Here is a 23,525-nt window from a genome sequence, read left to right on the forward strand (position 1 = left end):
GCCACCATGCCCGGCTAATTTTTTTTTCTCTATATATTTTTAGCTGTCCATTAATTTCTTTCTACTTTTAGTAGAGACGGGGTCTCGCTCTTGCTCAGGCTGGTCTCGAACTCCTGAGCTCAAACAATCTGCCCTCCTCGGCCTCCCAGAGTGCTAGGATTACAGGCATGAGCCACCGCTCCTGGCCGAGCTCAAGGTTTCTTAACTTCGGCACTGTTGATATTTGGGGCCAGATCATTCTTTGCTGGTGGTGGGGTGCTGTCCTGTGCCTTGTAGAGTGTTTAGGAGTATCCCTGGCCTCTGCCCACTAAATGCCAGTAGCACACACACAACCCAGTTGTGACAACCAAAAATGTCTCTAGATACTGCCAAATGTCCCTGGAGGTGGTGAAGGGAGAGGGCAGAATTGCCCCAGGTTGATGCAACTTGAATGTGCCCATATTCCATGGGCGTCTGCAAAGGTCACGGGGGAGTCTATGATCCTTCTGGGGTGGGGTCTGTGATCCTCCTGGGGGGGGTCTGGGATCCTCCTGGGGGGCGGTGCAGATTGAGAGCCGCTGGGCTCAGTGGTCTGGCTTTCTGTTCCATGTTCCAAGTTCTCTGTCGCTGGCGGCTCATCGGCTTTTAAATCCAGCATCAGATGCTTCTAGGGAAGAGGGACTGAGAAGACACTGGCTCCAGGAACGCCCCGGGGACATTTTTGCCCTCAGGTTGCAGTTTTTGATGTCCCCATGAATGCTGCTGTTTATGTGTGCCACATATTCTGGGGCAGAGGCCCTGAGTTTAGTGGGGACTCTATTCTTTCTCCAGGGCTGGGTTAAGAAAAGACTTGGGGCCCCGAGCCCTGAAAACTATGGAGCCCCTACCATATGTTATTTAAGATAATATCAATTTTCAACTGCAGATCTCAGCAGTGTTCTGATTTCTCAATGCTTATTTACTTCAGTGTTATTTCTGAAATGTCAAGTTCTTGCCAAAAAAATGTATTTTTTCTTGTTTTTTATTGGAAGTAGAGGTGGGAGGCATCACCCATTCCTAGGGGCCCCAGTGCGCACACAGCTGTTCTGTTTAATGAGTATGGTCTTTCCCACCTAACTACAACAAACCAGGACTGCTCACAGGCGAGGGCGATGTTATTTGTAAGAGGAATCCTCACTAATTGATTTTAAAAATACAAATTATTAACTGTCTTTGGCTACTTTATTATTAACAACAATTAGGCCTGGTGCGGTGGCCTGTAATCCCAGCACTCTGGGAGACTGAGGCTGGAGGATCGCTTGAGGCCAGGAGTTCGAGACCAGACTGAGCAAGCGTGAGACCTTGCTGAAGGTCTCTGCTGAAAATAGAAAAAATTAGCCTGTGGTCCCAGCTACTCAAGAGGCTGAGGTAGGAGAATCGCTTGAGCCCAGGAGTTTGAGATTGCAGTGAGCTATGATGACACCACTGCATTCTAGCCCAGGTGACAGAGACCTTGTCTCAAAAATAAATAAATAAATAAATAAATAAAATAACAGGTTACTTGGGCCTTTATATTATGAAATTGAGCAATTCAGGACCAGAGCAACAGAGGGTATTGGGGCTACAGTGAAGGATTCCCTTGTTCTGTTCCATCTCTGTGGGGTGCCCTTCCCTGCAGTATTTGATGCACCAAATCCTACTTACTAATATCTTTCAAGGCTTACCCAAATGCCTCTTTCTTCATAAGCCTTCCCTGAACACACCCCTCCCAAGAATGGGTTGTGCTTCAGTCTGTCTTGGGTCTGGTCCATGTGGCTCCTTAGCACTTAGGCCCTAGAAGTGTTTGTTAATTGAGGTGAAATCATATAATTTACATTCAATCATTTTAAGTATACAATTCAGTGGCATCTAGTCCGTTCTCAGTGGTGTGCAGCCATTACTTCTGTCTAATTCCAGAACATTTCCATCACCCAGAAGGGACCCTGTATCTATCAGGCAGTCACTCTACATTCCCCCACTCCCAGAGCCTGGCAACCATGACTGCTATCTGGATATCTTAGAAATGGAATCATACAGCCCGTGATCTCTTGTGTCTGGCTTCTTTTCACTTAGCATGTTTTCAGGGTTCGTTTACATTGCATCACGGATCAGAGCTTCATTCGTTTTTAAGACTGAGTAATATTCCAATGTACAGATATACCGTATTTTGTTATCTATCTTTTGTTGGACATTTAGACTGTTTCCACCTTTTGCCTATTTTGAATAGCGCTGCTGCGAACATGCATATACAAGATTTTGTGTGGACGTGCGTTTTCTATTCTTCTCCTGGGTACCCAGGAGTAGAACTGCTGGGTCACGTGGTAACTCTGTGTTTAACCTTTTGAGGAGCCACCAACCTGGTTACCAAACTGACTGCACCATTTTCCATTCCCACCAGCAACATAAAGGGTTCCAATTCTCCACATCCTGGCCGATGCTTGTTATTTTTCTTTCTTTTTGCTCTGTGTGTGTGTGCGTGTGTGTGTATGTGTGTGTGTGTGTGTATTATAGCTATCCTACTGAGTGTGCAGCCCCTGGAATTTTGATTTGTTTTTATATCTTCGTTGCTGTCCTGTAATCAACTGTGAATTCCTCGATGTCTATGATTGATGCTTAACCACCAGAAACATGGTGTGAGAGTTAATGCACGGGCTCAGCCTGAATCCTGTCCTTTTTATTTATGATGTGATCTTGAGCAAGTCACGCAGCTTCTCTAAATCTGAATTCCTTCATCTGTAAGATGGAAGCCTCTAGAGTTGTTGAGAGAAAGAAACGAGATTCAGCTTTAGTGTGCCTAGACAGGGCCTATCCCGTGAAGTTTTGCTATAATGACCACAATTGCGATGTCGCCAGTGCCTAGGATCCAGTAACTGTTAAATTAGCGATTGTTACAGGAATCAATGAATCCTTCGATATTGCATAATTGGCGCCCTTTTTTATTTTCTACCAACCATTGCCCTGACTCCAGACAACAGTCTTGCAAATGGATCACTCCCCAGATGAGACATCCTATTATTTTATCCTGTTTATCCTTATACTCTTCTGCCTTCTTTTGACTATGACTGGAAATTTCTCTTACTAATAATGTTTGTTTTGATGTTATCAGTGAGCGATGCATTCTGAAGGGTATACGGGCATAAGGACATCGTGTTGGGACTTAGGTTAAAATATTCAGCTAAAATTTTTTACACATAGGGATTTAGGTGAAACATCATTCAGTAAAATGTTGATAATTGTCACCAGTGGGTGATGGATAGATGGAGATTTGTTGTGCTAGTCTGTTCATTTTTGTATATGGTTGAAATTTTCTATGACAGAAATCTTTTAAAGGGATAAAAAAGTAGGGGGGCCTCCTGTGTTCTAGGTATTTTTGGCAGTGTGGAGTCATGCACTTAGGTGCTCATGTGAATTTTTCACAAGCGTGACAGCATTGACATTGAGGGAATGGGTGCTCTTCAACAAGGGATGCCACAGTGCCAAGCGTTGCCATGGTGAGGCTAGAAGCGTGAGCTCCATTGTGGACTACAGGTTAAGAACAGATTTCTCACCCAGATAGTTACTCTGCGGGTGATACTCAGGCATCTTACTGGGAGGCAGAATAACATAGTGGTCACAGTATCTGGAGTCGGCCTTCCTGGGTCTAAATGCCGACTCTTCCACTCTCTAGCTGTGTGCTTTGGACATGTTATTTGAGCCTCAGTTTCCTCATCTATTAAATGGGGTTAATCCTAATACCTCACAGACTCATAATGAAGATTAAATTAGTTACTATATGTAAAGTGCTTTGCATAGTACATGGCAATGTAACATTTATTTTCTCTTATTATTGATGCTTTTGTTGTTGTTTTTGTTGCTGCTATTAAGTGTTCTAAGAGCAGAAAATAATTGGAGGCAGAGGCTAAAAGAAATCAAAGAAAGAGGCCCCACTGTCAACAGACCCACCCACAGCAACCCGTCTGTGAGCTGCCGAAATCAATTTCCTGCATGGTGGGTGCAGAAGGAATAATAGCAACTTCCTGACCATTTCCTGTCTCTGCAGAATGAAGTGGAGCTTGGGGAGCTGCTTCTGTCACTGAATTATCTGCCAAGTGCTGGGAGACTGAATGTTGATGTCATTCGAGCCAAGCAACTTCTTCAGACAGATGTGAGCCAAGGTTCAGGTACAGTGTGAGCCCCTCTCTCCCCCACTTCTTTAATGGGGCATCTGTGTTTGTTTGGGGGACCTTGTCTATTTCTCCATCTGAGATACTATGGATAAGACCCTGGAGATACCATCCAGCGCTAGGGTGCTAGTCAAGAGGAAAAATAAATAATCAGTTATCTCTTAGGATGAGGCAGGTAAATGATGCCATCTCAGCAACCCTATTTGAATTGGGGAGTTGACCGAGCCCAGTGTGATAACTACTGGAAATCTAGTTTTTGAACCTGTGCAGCCCAAGGAAGTTACCTGCCTTTCCAAACACTATGCCTGCGATGGAGACACCATGCTCCAGGAGGCGATAGTGTGCAATGACAATGCTTTCTAATCAGTAAGCATGGTGGACACACCTTGATGTTTCTTCCCAGTTCATTTCGTGTATACCATAAATCTTTATAAATTCCAGCCCTGAAAAGACTGTTGTATTTGAAGTGTCTACTTTATAGCAAAACCAATTCAAACATGACTTTTAATCAAATGGAATAGATTCTATTTCATCTGTTTGTAGCTTCTCCCATGACAGCATGGGATATTGTGAAAGCAGCCATGGTCATAGGGATCTCTGCAGCTCAGTGGTGGAATTACTGTCTTCTCTAAGTGCAGTAGCTAAAATAAATTACTTTTGCTATAAGGTGACAGCTAGAAGATACCTTGCATTCTCAAAAGCCACATTATGGAAACAGAGGTTTAGGAGGAGCCAGTAAAGGGCGTGGTATTAAGACTGGAGAGTTTCAGGCTCACCACCATGGGAGAGAGTCAATATGATAAAATGATATAAGGGTTCTGGAGTCAGACTTCCTATAACCAAATCTCAGTTTTGCTGCTTGCAAATGATGCAGCCCTGGAGAAGTTACTTAACTTCTATGTGCCTCAATTTCTCCATCTCAAAAATTGACTTAATAATGGTATTCATGCCGCTGGGTTGTTTAAAGAAATATTAAATTAGATAATGTCCATGAACCCCTTTAAAATTGTAAAATGATCTAAGGATGACAGTTACAATTCCGTCATCTCTATTCTCCCGTATTTAAGCTGTGGGCTCCCTGACGTAATGGGGTTTCCAAAGCCAGGACAGGCTCTGAGTCTGGTTCTGCCCCCACCAGCCAGATCTTAAACAAATCATTTCTCACCAAAAATCAAGGACTGACCTAGTGTTCTCAGTTTTCTCGTCTGTAAAATGAACACAATGCCAGACACATGGGAGGACCTCAACCAATATTAGATGGTTGGAGGAAGAGAGAAAGGGATAAGCACATGGATGGATAATAGATGGATGGATGAGAGAATGAATGAATTAAAGGAGGGGTGGATGCCTGGACTGACGAATGGATGAATGGGTGGATGAATTGATAGTAAAATAGAGAGACAAAAGGATGGATGGATGGTTGGGCTGTCCTATGGTACCTTGGATGGACGGGTGGATTGATGGATAGAAGAATGGACAGATAGAAGAATGGTGAAATGATGAATGGATCAGTGAACTGGCAGATGGCTGGAAAGATGGATGGATGCATAGGTGGGTGGGTGGATGGATGGATGGATGGACTGAGAGATAGATGAAAAGTTGAATGGATGGATGGATAGAAGAATGGATGAATAAAAAGATAGATGGTTGGGAAGTTGAATGGATGAATGGCTGGGCAGATTAAGTTTTATGATCTCCAACATTCTGTGGTGCTGTGTCAAATTTTCAGACCCCTTTGTGAAAATCCAGCTGGTGCATGGACTCAAGCTTGTGAAAACTAAGAAGACGTCCTTCTTAAGAGGCACAATTGATCCTTTCTACAATGAATCCTTCAGCTTCAAAGTTCCCCAAGAAGAACTAGAGAATGCCAGCCTAGTGTTTACAGGTAGGTAGCATTCCAGACCCTGATGAACCCCAGGTGAGGCATGTTCAATGTACTGTCTTAGAGAGAGAGGCATCTAGAAAGAGTTATGTTTTTAAGAACTTCAAGTCTGGTGTTCAACTATCTGGGTTTGAATCCACTTACCATCTGTGAACTTGGGCAAGACTCATAGAGCCATATAACGTAATTGTCACAAATGTGGACTCTGGAGCCAGATTCCCTGGCATTACCACATAATAACTGAACCCTTTGGCAAGTTACTTAACTCCTCTGAGCCTCAGTTTCCTCATCTATAACATGTGGACAATACTAGTACTTGTGGCGTAGATTTCTTGTGAAGAGTAATTGACTTATGACTTTGGAATAGCATCTGGTACATGATAAGTACTCACTGTATGTTTGCTTTGATGATGATGCTGATAACTCAAGTTGCTTACAATCTAATAGAGAAGAGTGGTTACCTAACTCAGAGAGGGGGATTTTGAAAGGCTTCCCTAAGGATATAGTATTTAAGTAGAGGCTTCGTATGCCACTGTCTGGTAGAATTTAGTCTGTTTTTTTTTTTTTTTCAGAGTGTAATTTAATTTATTGTTTTTAGGGTATATTACTTATCTATTGCTGCATAATAAATCACCCCAAAATTTAGTAGCTTAAAACAACAAACATTGATTAGCTCATAGTTCCTGTGGGTCAGGAATCCAGGCGTAGCCTTGCTGTGTGGTTCTGGCTGGTATCTCTGACGAGGCTACAGTCAGGATACTGGCTGGGGCTGCAGTCTCATCTGAATGCTCAACCCAGGAGGATCTGTTTTCAAGCTCACTCACATAGTTGTCGGCAGGATTTAGTTCCCTGCAGGCTGTTGGACTGGGGGCCTCAGTTCCTTCCAGGTTGTTGACCAGTGACCTTCCTCGATTCCTTGTCACCTGGGCTTCTCCATAGGGCAGTTCACAACGTGGCAGAGGGCTTTCATCAGAGTGGTCAAGTGGAGGAGAAGAGGTGGCAAGAGTCTTTTCATAATCTAATCTTAGAAATGACATTCTATCGCTTTTGTGATATTCTGATATTCTGTTCATTAGGAGCAACTCATTGGGCCCAGCCCACACTCAGGAGGAGGGGGATACAAAGCGCGTGAACAGCGGGAGGCAGGGCTTGCTGGGAGCTAAGAAGCTGCCTACCATAGTGGGTTAGAGTTAACAGAAGTAACGGTTATTATTTCCTGTGTTCTAATTATAGTAGGGACTTCGCTATGTCATTGCTAATATCCACCATAACCCCCGCCCTATAAAGTCAATGTCATCACCCTCAACCTGCGGGTCTAGAAACTAAGGCTCAAAACCTAAGTAACCCACCTAAGGTCTCAGGCTGGCAGAATTAGGATTCAAGCTCTGGTCTTGCTGTTTTTAAAGCACCCCATGTATTTCCAATATTTCTATGGCACAGTCAGGGGTCAGAACCACAGCTGTGAGTGGAAATCCCAGCAGGAGTGCCATTTTACATAAAGGGTACTGGCTGGAATAATAGAAATGCGGGTTGAGCCAGCGTCTATCTCAGCAAAGCCACGATTCTCCTGAACTCAAATCCATAAGGTTCTAACCTGCTTTATTTATTCACTGAGGGAAAGAGCTGTCACCTCCAGGTTGAAGATCTGAAACCCAGCCCATTACTCTGTTTCCCAACACTTCATAACAAAAGTAAGGTTGATCTGCAATTTAAGCATTTGCTGAGAATCCCCGGTAAAAGCCTATAATTAGTTGGTGGGCTGGACTTTCTGAACAGTTCTTTTCCTGTGTGGGATGAGGATTCTTCTCCTGCCATTTTCAATCAGGTGATTTTTGCAGCTGAAGTAAAAAAAAAAAAAAAAGGGAGAGAAAAGGAAAGAAAAGATGGGTAAAATTGCTTTTTGGCTCCTGAGATAGCAACATGGGATCCTGGAGGCCTTCTGGGAAATTCGGGCAGGTATACTGAACCAAAGTCAAGTGCAGTTGGCCACTGAGGTGGTTGGGCTGTTACTGGACGTGGGAAAAAAGAAAGAAAGGAAAAAGAAATGCAGTTTGATGGCAATTCTTCAAAAAGTTAAAAGTAGAGTTACCGTATGATCTAGCAATTCCACTTCTAGGTATATGTGCAAAAGAATTGAAAACAGAGACCTGGATATTTGTACATCCATGTCCATGGCAGCATTATTTACAGTAGCCAAAAGGTAGAAGCGAGGCAAGCATCCGTCGACAGGTAAATGGATAAGCAAAATGTGTGGGGCATATATATATATATATATGTATGTGTATATATATATATATATATATATATATATGATGGAATATTCCTTACCCTTAGAAAGGAAGGAAATTCTGACACATGCTACAACATGGATGAGCCTGGAACACATTATTAATGTTAAGTGAAACAAGCCAGACACAGAAGGACAAATACCGTGTCATTCCACTTCTGTGAGATGACTAGAATAGACAGAAAGTAGAATGGAGGTTGTCAGAGGCTGGGGGAAGGAGAGAATGGGGAATTCTTGTTTAATGGGCACAGAGTTTCAGTTTGAGAAGATAAAAAAGTCTGGAGCTGGATGGTGGTGATGGCCGTACAACAGTGTGGATGTATTCAATGCCACTGAATTGTATACCTAAAAATGATTAGAATGGTACATTTTGTGTTACATGTATTTTACTGTAATTGGAAAAAAAAAATAATAAATGCAGCTTGAGCTCCACGGAACCTGGGCAACTCGGAGACGTAGCTGCGTGCTGATGCCGGACCCTTGCAGCCGCCTCTCCCTGAGGGAAGGCACCGTTCTCTCATTGCTGCTTTGCGAGACTGTGGCATGCCCGTTAGGGGCCAGACCACCGTGCCAGATGTTGAGTACTCAGTAGAGAACCAGACATTCATGGTTCTCTTGGAGCTTAACTCTGGGGACAGACGGACATTAATTAAATGCCACACCAACAACGACTGAATTGGGCCTTGGTCTAAGGCCAAGGAAGGAGAGTTGCAGAGCGTGGTGCGGAGTGTCTGCCCCAGTCTGGGGAGTGAGAGGTGACACATGAGCCGGGAGCTGAAGGACCAGGAGGCGTTAATCGGCAGAGAGGATCATGGCAGGGGAGGGAAGGTCAGGCCCAGAAGAGAAGTTGAGGCTGACATCATGCTTCAACCTGGGAGCTAACAGGCTTCTGCAGCCAGGGCGGAGGACCCACGCCCTGTGCCCGCCGGCCCTGTTAGAGTTTCCCAAGGCAGCTGCTGCAGGAGATGACCTGGGCATAGCCTTAGAGGGGCCCATCAGTTACAGCCAGTGCTGGGCAGCTAGGGGACACCAAAGAAGGGAAACCAGGCAATGACCGACACTGCTCGCTTTTTGCCAACCCTTGGTGTCGCTAGCTCGAACTAGAGAACGTGGCATCTGTCAGGGATTTGTTCAAATGCAGATTCTGACTCAGGGAGGGCCGAGGTGGGGCCTTGGATTCTGCATTTCTGACAGTTCCCGGGTGATGCCTATGCTGTAGGTCTGCAGACCACACTCTGGGGAGCAAATACATAGAATACCCAGGGAGCGAGTCAGGGTGAGTGATGACCACGTCACACGTTAACAACAATCAAACTGCACCGTAGCCGTGTCTACGTTAGCATTACTTCGGAGACTTGTAAAAAATCCTGGTGCCCAGGCCCCATCCCCGATGAACTAAATCAGCCCGGGGTGGGGGCGGGGATCTGTGTTCTTCAAAGGTCCCCCAGGGGCTGTCCTGCACAGACTGGCTGGCCAGCCTTGGTCTCTCTCGTTCGGCCTCCCTGCCCGCCCGGCTGTCTGTCTGGAGGCCTCCCAGGCCCCTCTGTGACAGTAAATTCCAAGGCACCTGGTCTGTTTTCCGTAATTGCTTGGCTTTGTGCAGCTGTAGCATCAGATTGGCTAATGGAATCTGCTGGTGCGATGAGATGAACGGGGAGGCGCAGCAGGGAACGGATGGGAGCCCTGGAGGGCGGCGCGCCACCCTCTTTCCTAGAAAGACCCCAGGTCGAATGGGCATCAGAGGACATGCTCAGAAGGTGTTGGGGTTTGGGAAGCAGGACAGGGGAGAAGTTGAGGGTCTCCAGTGTAGGAGAGAAGAAGCCAACCCAAGAGGGGCAGAACCATTCTGGAAGAGCCCGAACCTCCCTTGAGACGGAGAGATGCCGTGGGTTTGTTCGGGGGCACAGAGGCTTCCCTGCAGCCCCGCCCTGGCGCCAGCCTCGCATGCCACCCCGTCTCTCCCCAGCCACCCAGCAGCCTCCGTCTTCTCCCCTCCCAGCCTGACTTAATGGACACCAGGCCGAGCTCTGCCTCCTTGAGAGAGGGTTGCACAGCCATTCCGAGTGTGGATCGGAATGAGCTACAATTTGGTTCAAATTCCGCCTTCACCATCTAGCAAGTGTGTGATGTCAGGCAAACAATATGCCTTATCTGGACCTTAGGTTCCTCCTCTGTTATGAGCTCTTAATCTCAATATTTGATATAAAAATCTTTAGACAGTGCCTTGTACGTAGTTAGTGCCCAATAAATGCCAGGTATGGTGACAACTGATGGACCCTGCCATGGAGGAACAGACCGTGGAATTACATAGATTTGGGTTTGAAACTTGGCCACACCATTAGCCAGCTGTGTGACCTCAAGCAAGTGACTTCACCTCTCTGAGTCACTTGCTCTTGTGTAAAATGTAGCAATCATTCCTATTACGGGAATTACAGGCAAGTCAGCGCATGGATCCATCAGGAAGTGGCCACTTGGAAAATCATGTCTGCTGTTTTAATCATCGCAATGTGTGAAAGGGTTGGGAAGCTGGCCCTTTTGAGGAGAAGAGCTCAGCCCAGCTGCCTGTGGTTGTCTCTCTGGCATCTCTCTCCCCTAATCAACATCGCCCCAAAGCTGCCAGCTGGTACAGGGTCTGGGAGCCAGAGATTGACACTAAATCTGTGCCCACCCAGCCGCAGAACCAGACCCAGACCAGAGCTGCTCCCTGCAGCTCCCCGGGGTTGGCAGTGTAGGGGAGACACGCCTAACTCCAGACCCAGACCGAGTCATGGGAGGTGAGCTGCAGAGTGAAGAGACTAAAGCCCCTGCTTTCTAGCCAGAGGACCATGAAGGTGGGCCCCTGGGAGCCAGCGTGTGGAAGGATTACGGAGGGGAGGAGCTCAAGAAGGGATCCCATAAACCTGTGTATGAATTTCCAGACTCACCCCCGAGCTGCACCTGCGTGGATATCATCCTAAACAGTCTACTGAAGACTGAGAACTGAACGATAGGGTAGCCCACCACCTAGGTCCCTGGGGGACACAGCTGAGGGGCAGATGTGAGTAGCACTCCAAAGGCTTTGAAAACTGAACTGACACTGGAATAACAGTGAACAGAAGGCAGGTCTGAACCTTTCAGAGTTTGTGGTCTGAACTTTTCCTGATCAGCTGCTTAAAAAAAAAAAATCAACATATTCAATAGGATTTAAACAAGACCTAGAGTCTCATAATATTCAAAATGTCCAGGATACAATCCCAAATGACTTGATTTATAAAGAACCAGCAAAATCTGGCAAATTCTTAGAGAAAATATAACCAACAGATGCCAACTGCAAGATGGCTCAGATGCTAAAATTATCAGATGAAGACTTTAAAGCAGCTTTTATAACCATGCTCCAAGAAGTAATGGTGAATCTTCTTGGAAAGAATGGTAAGGTAAAGAATATCAGCAAATTAACAGAGAAATAGAAGATATAAAAAAAGAACCAAATGGGTCGGATGTGGTGGCTCCTGCCTGTAATCCTAGCCCTCTGGGAGGCCAAGGCAAGAGAATCGCTTGAGGCCAGGAGTTCGAGACCAGCCTGAGCAAGAGTGAGACCTGTCTCTACAAAAAATAGAAAAATTAGCCTGGGGTAGTGGTGCATGCCTGTAGTCCCAGCTACTTGGGAGGCTGAGGCAGGAGGATTGCTTGAGCCCAGGAGTTTGAGGTTGCAGTGAGCTGTGATGCCACCACTGTACTCTAACCTGGGTGACAGAGGGAGACTGTGTCTCAAAACAAACAAACAAACAAAACAAATGGAAATTTTAGAACTGAAAAGTACAATAACTGAAGTAAAATATTCACTGGATAGGTTCAATAGCAAAATGGAAGTGGCAGAGGAAGGCGTTAGTGAGCTTGAGACAATGGAGAGAAATCATGTGTCTGAACAACAGAGAATGCAACAATCAGGGGAAAGAGAAGAAGAGAAGGGAAAAAAGAGACCTATGGAGAAATATCAAACAGTCTAACACTCATGACACATGAATCCCAGAAGGAGAGGAGAGAAACAGTGGGGAGCACTGGTATGGGGTTGGGTGTCTCACCCCAGAGCACCCCTGAGTTCCTTACCAGGTTGCCGGGCTCCCAGCTCAACCAAACCACTATTGTTCTTCCCTTCCCAGAGAACGTTAGCAACTCATGAAGAACCTCCGTGGCACTATGACACTGAGCTGGCTTCTGTGTGACTATGGGCAAGTGGCTTTGCCTTTCTGAGCCTTTCTGAGTTTCCTTGTCTGAACAATGGGGGCAGTAGTACTTACATTTATCATGAACTTCCTATGTGTTTATGATCTCACTTAATCTTTCAGCAAAAACATAAGGTATGATCTATTGTATGGCCATTTGTCAGTTGGGGAAACCTGAAGCTGTAGAGACAGGAAGTGCAATGAGTTTAGCCAACTGCAGAATCTGAGAACAGACCGTACAAGACTGCCGTCATTTAAAGCACCAGCCGCAAGTTTGGGGGTCCCAAGAACCACCTCCCTTCAGACCCATTGGCTACAAATTCAGGGTCCCCATGACCACCCTCAGGTTCAATCATTTGCTAGAACGACTCCCAGAACTCAGGAAGGCGCTACGTATGACCACAGTTTTATTGCAGCGAAAGAATACCAATTAAAGTCAGCCAAGGGAGGAGATATGTAGGGCAGAGTCCAGGAGGGATCCAACCTCTGAGCTTCCAGTCATCCTCTCTCCATGGAGTCATGGACAGTGCTACCTGCCCCTGGTCTCTGCGTGTGACAGGATGCACAGAGCATAGCCAACCAGAGAAGCTCCCCACGTCTTGATGTCCAGAGTTTTTACTGGGGCTCGATCACATGCTGCTCAGGTGTCTGATCTTCAGTCTCTGGCCCCTCCCAGAGGTCTGGCGGACACCGTCAGTCGTCGATTCCTCCGGAGGTCTGAACTAATACAGAGTGGCCGTAAAACCCCCATCTTAAATCACATTGCTGGACTGCCCAGTGGCCAAAGCCTCCAGGCAAACAGGCATTTCTCTTAGGACATTCTAGGGTCCTTGAGATCACCTCCCAGGAGCCAAGGGCAAAGGCCAGACCTCTTCTGGGGTAAGATTAATTCTTCACTGTGCAGGAAGTAACTAGTAACTTGTGCAAAGTCATCTAGCTGGTGAGCAGTTGAGCCGAGCTTCTAACTTAAGCTGTTAATCACTACACCTTGATAATCACCAGGAGATCTTGTTAAAATTCACTCTCTGTTCTGTGCATCTGGGGTGACACCTGCACATCCGTATTTCTAATGAACTCCAGGTGACACCTGTGCTGTCTGAGGCCCACAGTTTGAATAGCTAGAAGACTCTCTGATCTCCCACGTTAGCCCAATGTGGCCAGAGCAGGGGGCCCATGTGTGTTTGCAGAAATAGCAGGGGGCGAATCAAGGAGCACCTGTAGGGTAAGAAATCTGTGGGTTTTTTCTAAGTGCATTGAGAAGCCTGAGGAGGATTTGGACCAGGGAAGTGATCTGACCTAGATCATGTTTGAAAAATATTCCAGCTGTTGAGTGGGGAATGGATTACAGCCGGGCAAGATGGGAGTCCTCTGAGAGGCCACCGTGTCGGCCCGGGAGAGAGGCGATGATGGCAGCTTGGACCAGGCAGGTGGCAGAAAGGTTTCAGAGAAGTCGCTCAGCGGAATATAACATTGGAGGTAGGGTCGACAGAACCTGCTGATGGATTGGATGTCAAGGACCATTCCCTGTCGTGGCCAAGTTACTTGACTCTTCTGAATCAGGATTTCCTGTCCCTAGGTCTCAGCTCCCGCTGCACAGGCTGTCATGGGGACAACAGGAAATGATGTGTTATGTGCTCAGCACAGCACTTGGCGTATAGGGAGGGCTCATGGACTGTGGCCTTGAACCTGGGTACAGACAGAGGCCACATCTCCAGCCAGGCAGGCAGCAGATGGAAGCAGACACCTGTCACCCTCGGGCTCTCCTGGCAGAGGGCAGAGCCCACAGTGGCACCCGGCCTTGGCTTCTCCCCCTGAGAGCTTCCGGAGGCTGCCAAAGTCCACCCAGGCAGTAAAACTTGGCTGGATCTTAAACATTCGTTTTGGGTTCCAATGGCAGCCTTTGAAGACTGGGCCGGCTGCCAGAGCTCCTGAGGGGTTTTATTCCATGTGAATGGCTGTTTAATGATGTTGGTGCCTTTGGATGGAGCCTGGTTCCACGCAGATCCCCACGGGGGAGGGCATCGGGGAGCTTAGGATTTATCCAGCCACACGTGTTCCTGCATGGCCCGAGCTAGACAGAGTGACAGAGAGAGGAGCCAACAGAGGCCAGATTAGGGGCACACTTTCTCCCTCCGTGCTGGTGAGAAGCAATCCTTGAGCTCAGCAGCCGAGGCCAGCACCTGCTAGGGTCAAGATGAAGACATGTGCATGAAATCGAATCGGAAACCGAGAGTATGCTTCCAGACGTCCCTTCTATGCATCGCCTCGGCCTGACTTCCCCAGCCCAGAGCCGCCAGTGAGCAGGAGAATGCTTAGCCTTTAAAATGCCAGGGCCTGGAGGGCACAGGCGGTCATGTCACCTGGCGGCCTGCATTGCAAGGAGACCTTTGGCTGGAGGTTCAGCTTCAGCTTTGGCTTAGAAATGAGAAAACCAGACTCCCAGAGCTTAGTGCTATAGCATTTTTAGCAGAACGTTTTAATTTCTTTGAGCCTCTATTTTTCTTCTATCAGATGCTTATAAAATCTAACTCGGGGTTGTTCCTGCGGTATTTGACAATAATAATGGCAAACACTTAGTGCTTCCTGCGTGCCAGGCGCTGCTCTGTGTGTTTCACTTGAATTCACCCATTTAGTCCTCATAGCAAGACTCTGACATAGGAGTCCTCATTGTTACCATTTTATAGATGAGGAAACTGAGGCAACAATATGGTAAGTAGCTTACCCAAGGTCCTGGAGCCAGGGTCTGAGCTCTCAATCACTGGGTTTTACTGTCTCAAATATTTTATCTAGCCCTGCCATGTTGAGGCGCAGCATTGGTTGCCAAAGAAACAGCAGAAAGACAGACAGTCCATCCCTTTCTGGTGCTGGTATTCTAGTTAGGGTGAAATAAATGATAAATAAATAAACATAGAGTGTGTTGACAGAGAGGGCCTGGAGAATTGCTTTAAATTGGATAATATAAGCTGCAAAAGGGTCAGCTGTGCAAGACAGGGGAAAGGAGCATTCTAGGCAGAGGAAATGGCAAGTGCAAAGGCCCTGGGGCAGGAATGAGCTTGTTTTAGTCAAAGAAGAGACAGAAAGCCATAGTCTGCAGAACATAGGTAATGAATAGAGTGAATTATGCAGTGAGGTCAGTGCAGTAAGCAGAGGCCATGGTCAGGAGCTTAGGTGATAAGTGTTTATTAAACACCTGTGGGTGCCTAAGGCTGTTAGGCACAAGGGAAATAGAAATGAACAAAACATTAATGGCTTCTGGCTTCATGAAGAACTGGGCGAAATGACGTGCATACAAGACTGAGCACATAGCAGATGCTCAGTGGGTGTAATTTTCTCTCTTTTCCTATTTGTAAGTCGACATGAAACTACTTTCCTGGGTTTCTGCCTCCCCCTACCCCTGTGTCAGAGCAGGACAGAATGTAGCTGGCTTATAACGGGGATCATTTTTAGAGGCAGCCTGAGGCACGGGCATTATTTACCAGGCAAAACAAAGCAAGCAGGTGGGTAAAGAATCAGCAGGGCGGTCAGTGGGCAGTCGGTAGGGCGGTCACGGCTTCCCCTCTGTCTTCATGAGCCAGGGTGGGGAGGGGCTTTGGGGCTTAACTGTTAGTCACCCCCTTTAGGATCCTGAGCTACAGAATGGGCCCAGGAATCAGGGACCAGTATCCACTGACTTGGCTGCCAAAGTTCCCATTATGTGTCAGCTTTGAGATTTTATTCTGCTTAATTGTACTGGGGCTGGAGAAGCAGAAGAGAGGCAGCCTGTGGATGATTCGTGGGTGGGTTCCTCTTCCATCCTTGTTCAAGGTCACCCTTACCCTCTCAGTGGCCTGTTCAGTAAGGAGAGGCCAGGACACTTTAGATATGCCTGGATAACCTTGTGATAAAATGAGAGCCCCCTAGCCTCATTACAAGAAGTGTCCCAAAAACACAATGAGCCCCTAAGGCCTTGGAGGACCAGGCAAATCATTCTTTTCCAAGGTATGGAGTGTGGCTTGGAAAAGCAGACAGAAAGGAAATCATGGGAAGAGTCTTAACTTGCGGGTGGGGTTGAGGGGCAGGAATTTAGTGGCAGCTCTTTGCTCCACTAATAATAAGGCTTAGAGTCCTCCAGGCACTGTCCTAAGTCCTTTCCAAACACTGTCTCAATTGATCTCACAGCAGCCAAATGAGGTAGATACTATTAATATCCCATTTGACAGGGGAAGAAACTGAAGCTCAGAAAGCTCATGTGACTTGCTAAAAAGCTAAAGTCCTTGTATTAGTTAAGATAAGGTTAGCTGTGGTAACAGATCAGCCACCAAGGTTTTGTGGTTTGACACCATAGAAGCTTATTTCTTGCTTGCACAATAGTCGTTTGTGAGTCCTTTCATGGGTGGCCTTCCACGCAGTAGTTTGGTGACCCAGGCTCCTTCTATATTGTGGCTCTGCTGTCTTCTCAGGCTTTGGAGGGTTTACAGATACCCAAACAGGCAAATAAAAGATCCAACCTGTGTCCTGTGAAAGCCTGCTTTGCTCCACTGCCTCCTTGAGTGCTTGTTGCCTCTGAATTCATGAGCAGGGTCAACAGTGGGGGAATCCCACACACCAGATTCCAGGCTGGCCGTCGCCCCAGGCACCTGCTGACTTATAAAAGCAGTTTAACCAGCGGTTCTTAACCTGGGGTGATTTTGTACCCCCACAAGGGGACATTTAACAATGTTTGGACATCACAATTCAGGGCATGCTACTGGGTAGAGGCCAATGATGCTGCTAAACATCCTACAATTAACTCATAGCCCCTCACAGCAGAAAACGATCCATCCCTAAATGTCCATGGTGCCGAGGTTAAGACACCCTGAGCCAGGCAGTGGGGTTCTGTGGGTGTCCTGGAGTTGGTGGGGTGGGGTGGGGTGGGGTGGCGCCCTCCACCAGGAGCTGAGAAGGGCAGGTTGGCACGGGCTCAGAGCCAGTCAGCTCCTGTTCAGCGCCTGTTTGAGGCTTGTTCACGATCTTTCTGGCATTTTAAGCAGTCATCATTCCCAGTGGTTTCTCTTTGGCTGCCTGGGTGTGCAGAACTCAGGGGCAGAGTGTGCTGAGTGAACCTGTGCTCATCTGTGCAGATTTTTCAAATGACTTCCCTGTCTCCACCCATAAAAACTTGCACAAACAGAAATATCTTGCTCTGCAAACAAGAGCCATCCCCCAGGGGACATGGCGTGGGCAGATGGGCTGCAGCTCCGCCCAGCCTGAGAGAGAATCCACAGCCCTCTTAGGAAGAGGGACAGAGCATGTCACCTGCAAGTGGTGACGTGAAGGGGTTCCATGTAACAGGATACTGGTGGCTTTTTAATGTTATTATAAAAGATATATATATTTATATGTACTACATGTATGTGTATATGTATATATGCATACAATATACACTATTATTTAGATATCTATATATTTTATATGTATATATTATGTAGTATTTCTATAAATATATTAGCTAACAATATATTAATAATAAATATTAATGAATTGATATCCATTAATTTTTGTGTAGGAATATTTATGTAAAATTAAATATTGCTTGTATATTATAAAAATATGCAAAAGCCACATACGTATATATAAAATGTGCGACAGAAAAAGGGGAGGAGTAGAATACAAAACAGAAGCCCCTAATTTCCCCTACTCAGAGTTGACCACTTTTAACAATCTATTGTAGCTTCTTGCCAGGAATGTGTATGTGTGCGTATGTACTCACATGTCTATGTGTGTGCATATATATGTGCACATTTGTGTGTGTGTGTATCTGTCTCCACCCTCTTTTGTTAGCATTCAAAATATATGTGCTTTATTGCAACTTGCTCTTTTCACTTAGTGCATCTTGGATATTTTTCCATATGAGCGTATATTTATTCATTTAATAAATATTCATGAGCACCTCTTATAAGCCAGGTGCCGTGGCCACGATAGTGACCAAATTAGACAAAAATCCCAGTTTCATCCCGCGAATACTTGAACATGGGCAGGTAGGCAATAAACAAATAGCTGAATCATGCCGTTCAGAGATGGGCTTAAGTGCTAAGGAGAAAACGGAAGCAGGGGAAGGGGATGATGAAGGATGGGGTGGGGGTGACAATTTTTTACAGGGTGGCCAGGGAGAGGGTGACCTTGGAGCCAAGCGTTGAAGGAGATCGGGGATGTGCTATGTGGATGTTTGTGGGAAGAACATTCCAGCCGAGGGGAACAGAAAGCGCAAAGGCCCTGATGGAGGAGAAACAGCAAAGAGAGCATGTGGTCTTGTGGAGTATAGAGCCCCTTGATGATTACTAATGGCGGGGTGATATTCCATTAAGTCAATGAGTTGAAGAATAATTTATTAAGTGAATCCCCTCTTGGTAAACACTGAGGTTAATTCCATTTTTTTTGTGATTAGAAACATTGTTAGACTGAACATCGTCACATGTATCTCTGCTGATGTACCAAATGGACTGCAGGCTAAATCCTAACAGTGGGGTTGTGTATATTTGTCAATTTTGATAGTTATTGTCAAAATTTGCAATGCAAAAAAAAAGTGGCACAGTTTTTACTCTTTTGTGTCTTATTGAAGCATGCAACTGAAACAGGTGACTTGGGCAAATGTTTTAGCCCCTCTGTGGCCAGGGAGGTCCCAACTCCTGCCACCCAGGAGTGTTTTTGAGACAGGGTGTCACTCTCACCCCGGCTAGAGTGCAGTGATATCATCATAGCTCACAGCAACCTCAAACTCCTGGGCTCAAGCCATCTCCTGCCTCAGCCTCCTGAGTAGCTGAGGCTGTAGGCATGCACCACCAAGCCTGGCTAATTTTTCTGTTTTTGTAGAGATGGGATCTCGATCTTGCTCAGGCTGGCCTCAAACTCCTGACCTCAAGCATTCCTCCCGCCTCGGCCTCCAAAAATGTTAGGATTATAAGTGTGAGCCACTGCGACTGGCCCCAAAAGATTTTTGTAAAGATAAAATAAGCAAACTTTATCGCTTCTCAGCCTTTTGGCTAAGATCAAGTGTAAAATAAGCAAACTTTGAAAATTATTAAGCTCTGAAAAACCATGAGGTGACATTTTTATCATTCCTCTTGACCATTAAAAGGCATTTTTATTTTTAATTATGTAATAATCTGCCTCAGGTTTGACTTTAGTTTTCATTTTATACGCGGCATAGGCAAAGCTATTCCACAGTGGTTGCTGCCTTCGAAACTCCGCAGTATGGGGTTTTTTTGTTTTTTTTTTTTTCACGAAATGAGTGAAAAAGTGATAAGTGGACTTCATCAAGATTTAAAACTTTTGCTCTTCAAAAGGCACAGTTAAGAAAATAAAAAGGCAAGCCATGTGACCAGTACCCAGATCAAGAACCAGAATGTCCCCAGAAATTCCCTTGTAACCGCATTGGGTTATTCCCCTCCCCCAGGGAAGCCACTGTCCTCATCTTTCTTATCACAGGTTCATTTTGCCTCTTTTTGACCCTTTATGTAAATGGAAATCATACCCTTCCTTTAATTCAACGTTATCTTAGTGTAATTTATTCACATCCTTGAGTGTAGTTGTCAGTTTTCCATTCATGTTTTTGGAATGGTATTTCAGTGTGTGACAATACCACAATTTATATAATCTATTCTAGAAGTAGGGTGATTTTTAAACACACTGGAATGTGCCCATCAAAATAAGTGTCATTTCTTTCAAAGGATGATTTGGGATGCGACATGTGCCACGAGGTGAGGTTAGGAGTAGGGACTTATAGGAGGGTATAGGGACCCGAGTTCAAAACCCTGCTCTACCACTGTTCCACGGGCTTCGTCCCAGGTGGACTTCCTCTTGTCACTAGGATTTGACACCTTGTCTCGCACTGCGATTCGAGTCAATTGCCGCATTGACCCACGTTACAAGTTAGGGAATAAACTGCATACTCAAGGCTGCCGGGCCTCTAGGTATTGGCGACTGTTCTTTAAGCGATGTTACTGTTATTCAAAATAAGTTTGAGAATTCTCTTTTGAGATGGCCCGCAGAGCCTGCCCCACAATAAAAGAAATAAATAATTGTGGCAGAATTCTTCATCCTTTGAAGTAAGACACGCATATTTTTTAACAGATCTTGCAAAGCTAAATGTTTCACACAGATCAACCTCAGAAACACCTTTTTTTTAAAAAAAAAAATCAAAGATGAGGCATCATTCCAAAGAAATGAGGCTGATTTCCTTGGGTGCTACAACAGCAATGTTGAGTGCTTCCAACAGAGACCACAGGTAGCCCTCAAAGCCTAAAATATTTTACTATCTGGCCCTTTACAGGAAAGGTGTGCCTACCCTGGCCTTACAGTTAACACCTCTGGGATCTATTTCAATCCTTTATCCACTCTTCCCAGGGGAAAAGTGACTTACCTGATTAGGAGCCTGGTGAGTTTGCATCTAGAGATCCCCAGTCCTCTGTTGGACGGGATTCAGGTGGTAAAGGTCTCCTTGCTCTCCTCCTCTCTCTGGACCTGCCTGCCCATGACAGGTGCCATTCTCTGCAAGTCCCTCAGGGAGCTTGCTGGTCAGGCTTCACCCTGGAGGGACAGAATCTGTGCAGCTGTGGTGAGAGAGATTTAATTCGAGGAAAGCATACAGTGGGATCAGGTCTCTTTCCATAATCCAGTGAAGCCGCCAGTCCAAGGGACACTTTGATTCTGCATCTAACCTGGGAGCATTTGCAGCATCCTCCATCCTCAAACCCATCAACAAAATCTCTTGGGATTAAAGCCAGGCACTGAAGGGGGAAGATTTGATCTGTTATCCCCTAAAGCTTCAGCAGGTGTCTTGCAACCAGCTCTGAAGACGGTTTGTAGTGAACATTTCCCCCAAAGTGACGCCAACATCTCCGAAACAAATGTACAAAGATGACCCTCATTCAGATGTCTCAATTTTGGTTGTTCATGTAAAAACAAGCACATTGCTTTATAGTCACACCTTTAAATGCTTCCTCCTGGCTCGTACGATTCACACATGGATCCGAAAGCGATTCTTAAACCCATATGTCATTGTAAATGCAGGCTCCACGTGGCTCGGTCTCCACACAGAGGCATAAAGATGTGGTCCAACAGCCCCCAGAAGAAATTTCCATCTTGGCTTCCATCTCTTGAGGAAGGAGAAAGAGATCTAATTCATGAGCCACCGCAACGTGTCTCAGAAGTATCTTCTCTGTTCCCCCATTTGCTTCCCCCTGAATTTGCTCTGGAATTCTTTGCTGAGCTTTGAAGCTCTCTCTAGCGCAGTGGAGGTGACTCTCCTCCTACTCGCTCCCAATCTCTCACCTTCCTTCCCTGGGGATCTGCATAGCTTCTTGAATCTCAGCAGCTTTCATTTGGTGGTGGCGGTGGTGGTGGTGAAGATTTGGTATTAATGAATGGAAATCCTATCATTTCTGCTTTTTCCTAAAGGTAGAAGTTTTTCACCCTGGGCACCTGTTGACATTTGGGGACGGATAATTCTCTGTTGTGGGGGGCTGTCCTGTGCCTTGTAGGATGCTGAGCAGCATCCCTGGCCTCTACCCACGAGATGCCATTAGCACCCCTCCTTCCAAGTTGTGATGACTAAAAAAATGTTTCCAGATGCCGCCAAATTTGGGGGAGCAAAACTGGCCCCCATTGAGACCCACTGCATTACAGAATTCCACAGTTCACCAGGAGCCAGCATTGCCTGCAGTCCTGGACACAGGGGGCCTCTACCTTGGGCCTTGTGCTTTAAGTGGGGTGAGGGGTCCAAAGCTTTCTCCTGTCCGTGGACTGAGAGGTCCAGGCATCAAGGAGCCCACAGCTTCCCTTCTAGATCGCCTCTGAATACCGGGGTCCCAGAATTGCCCACTGACACGGCCCAAGCCTGTTTCCTGGGCCTGCTCGAGGCTCTTCCAGGAAGAGCCCTCAGGAAGGCCAGCCGTGATGCCAGCCCATGCCCTCAAGGCCCAAGGAGATAACAAAATGGAGATAATGACAGTATTTACCTCATAAGGTTGTCGTGTGGATTAAATAATTTAGCATATCGGGAGCCCATAGGATGACTGCTACATGATAAACACTATATATAAGTGTTAGGTGCTATATTATTATATTTTTCATGTCAGTCGTCCCTAATCATAAGACAGCTTCCTTCCTTACCTGCTGCTTAGCGGAAGAAGCAGGCACACATTCAGACGTTGGCAGCAAAGCTGACTCTGCGGGGCCCGACAGGGGTGGTGCGAGGGTCCCCATCGCGGCGCCTGCACGGGGATTCTCGTGGGACCGTGCAGGGCCATTCCGACTGGTGGCACCTTTTCCCTACTGTGCTGGTTGAGGATGTAACTCCCTTTGAAGTCTCTATTCTTGATCTTGTCCTTGTCACATCTGAAGGTCAAGGGAATGGAGAAATGGGTGAGACCTTTCTCCTTTTTTGAGATTAGAGAAGAAATGAGGGCTGGGCTTTGAGTTCCAGTTCCGACTGTGCCATGTGCAGGGTGACCTTGAGCACTCAACCTCTTAACCTCTCTGAGCCTCGACTTTCCCATGTGTAAAATGGGGATAAAAATATTAACCTTCCATACTTTTCTGGGGAGCATGGGTTTAAAAAAGAAAAGAAAAGAAAATAGTACCTTCCCTAATAGGGCTATGGTATAGATTTAAGTTAAAAAATATATATGTACATAAAGTGCTTTGCTCAGTGCCTATGACACACAACTCGGGATTTGATAGTGCTAATTTTTAATTATTATAATACTGTTATCTAAATTGTCATTATGACTGTTGGAAGGAAAAACAGGGAGAAAAAAGTTCTGTCCAAGCAGCTGTTACGAATCACAAATGAGCCAAGAAAGCTTGAAAAACATCACCCTTAAGTCGTGGATGAGACTCTTGGAACCGAAGCAATGTTCTCACTGAACAAGGATTCAAAACCTACATATACCCAGCCATTGTGTACATGGGGAAACTGAGGCCCCGGGAAGGGATATGATGATATAATCTGCATTGTTTTGAAGAAAATCCTGAGG

At 46.0% G+C, this 23,525-nt stretch overlaps 1 protein-coding gene across 3 annotated transcripts in view; it reads left to right on the forward strand.

Annotated features, from left to right (window-relative positions):
* SYT17 (synaptotagmin 17) overlaps nucleotides 1-23,525 on the forward strand; it is a 67,328-nt gene that overhangs the window by 33,080 nt on the left and 10,723 nt on the right. For all 3 annotated transcript variants that reach the window (XM_069486023.1, XM_069486021.1, XM_069486022.1), the window contains exons 6-7: nucleotides 4,037-4,157; nucleotides 5,890-6,045. In XM_069486023.1, coding sequence (XP_069342124.1) covers nucleotides 4,037-4,157; nucleotides 5,890-6,045 — 277 coding nt within the window. The remainder of the gene's footprint in view (nucleotides 1-4,036; nucleotides 4,158-5,889; nucleotides 6,046-23,525) is intronic.

Source organism: Eulemur rufifrons, chromosome 14 (genome assembly GCF_041146395.1).
Source record: "Eulemur rufifrons isolate Redbay chromosome 14, OSU_ERuf_1, whole genome shotgun sequence".
Classification (NCBI taxonomy): Eukaryota; Metazoa; Chordata; class Mammalia; order Primates; family Lemuridae; genus Eulemur; species Eulemur rufifrons.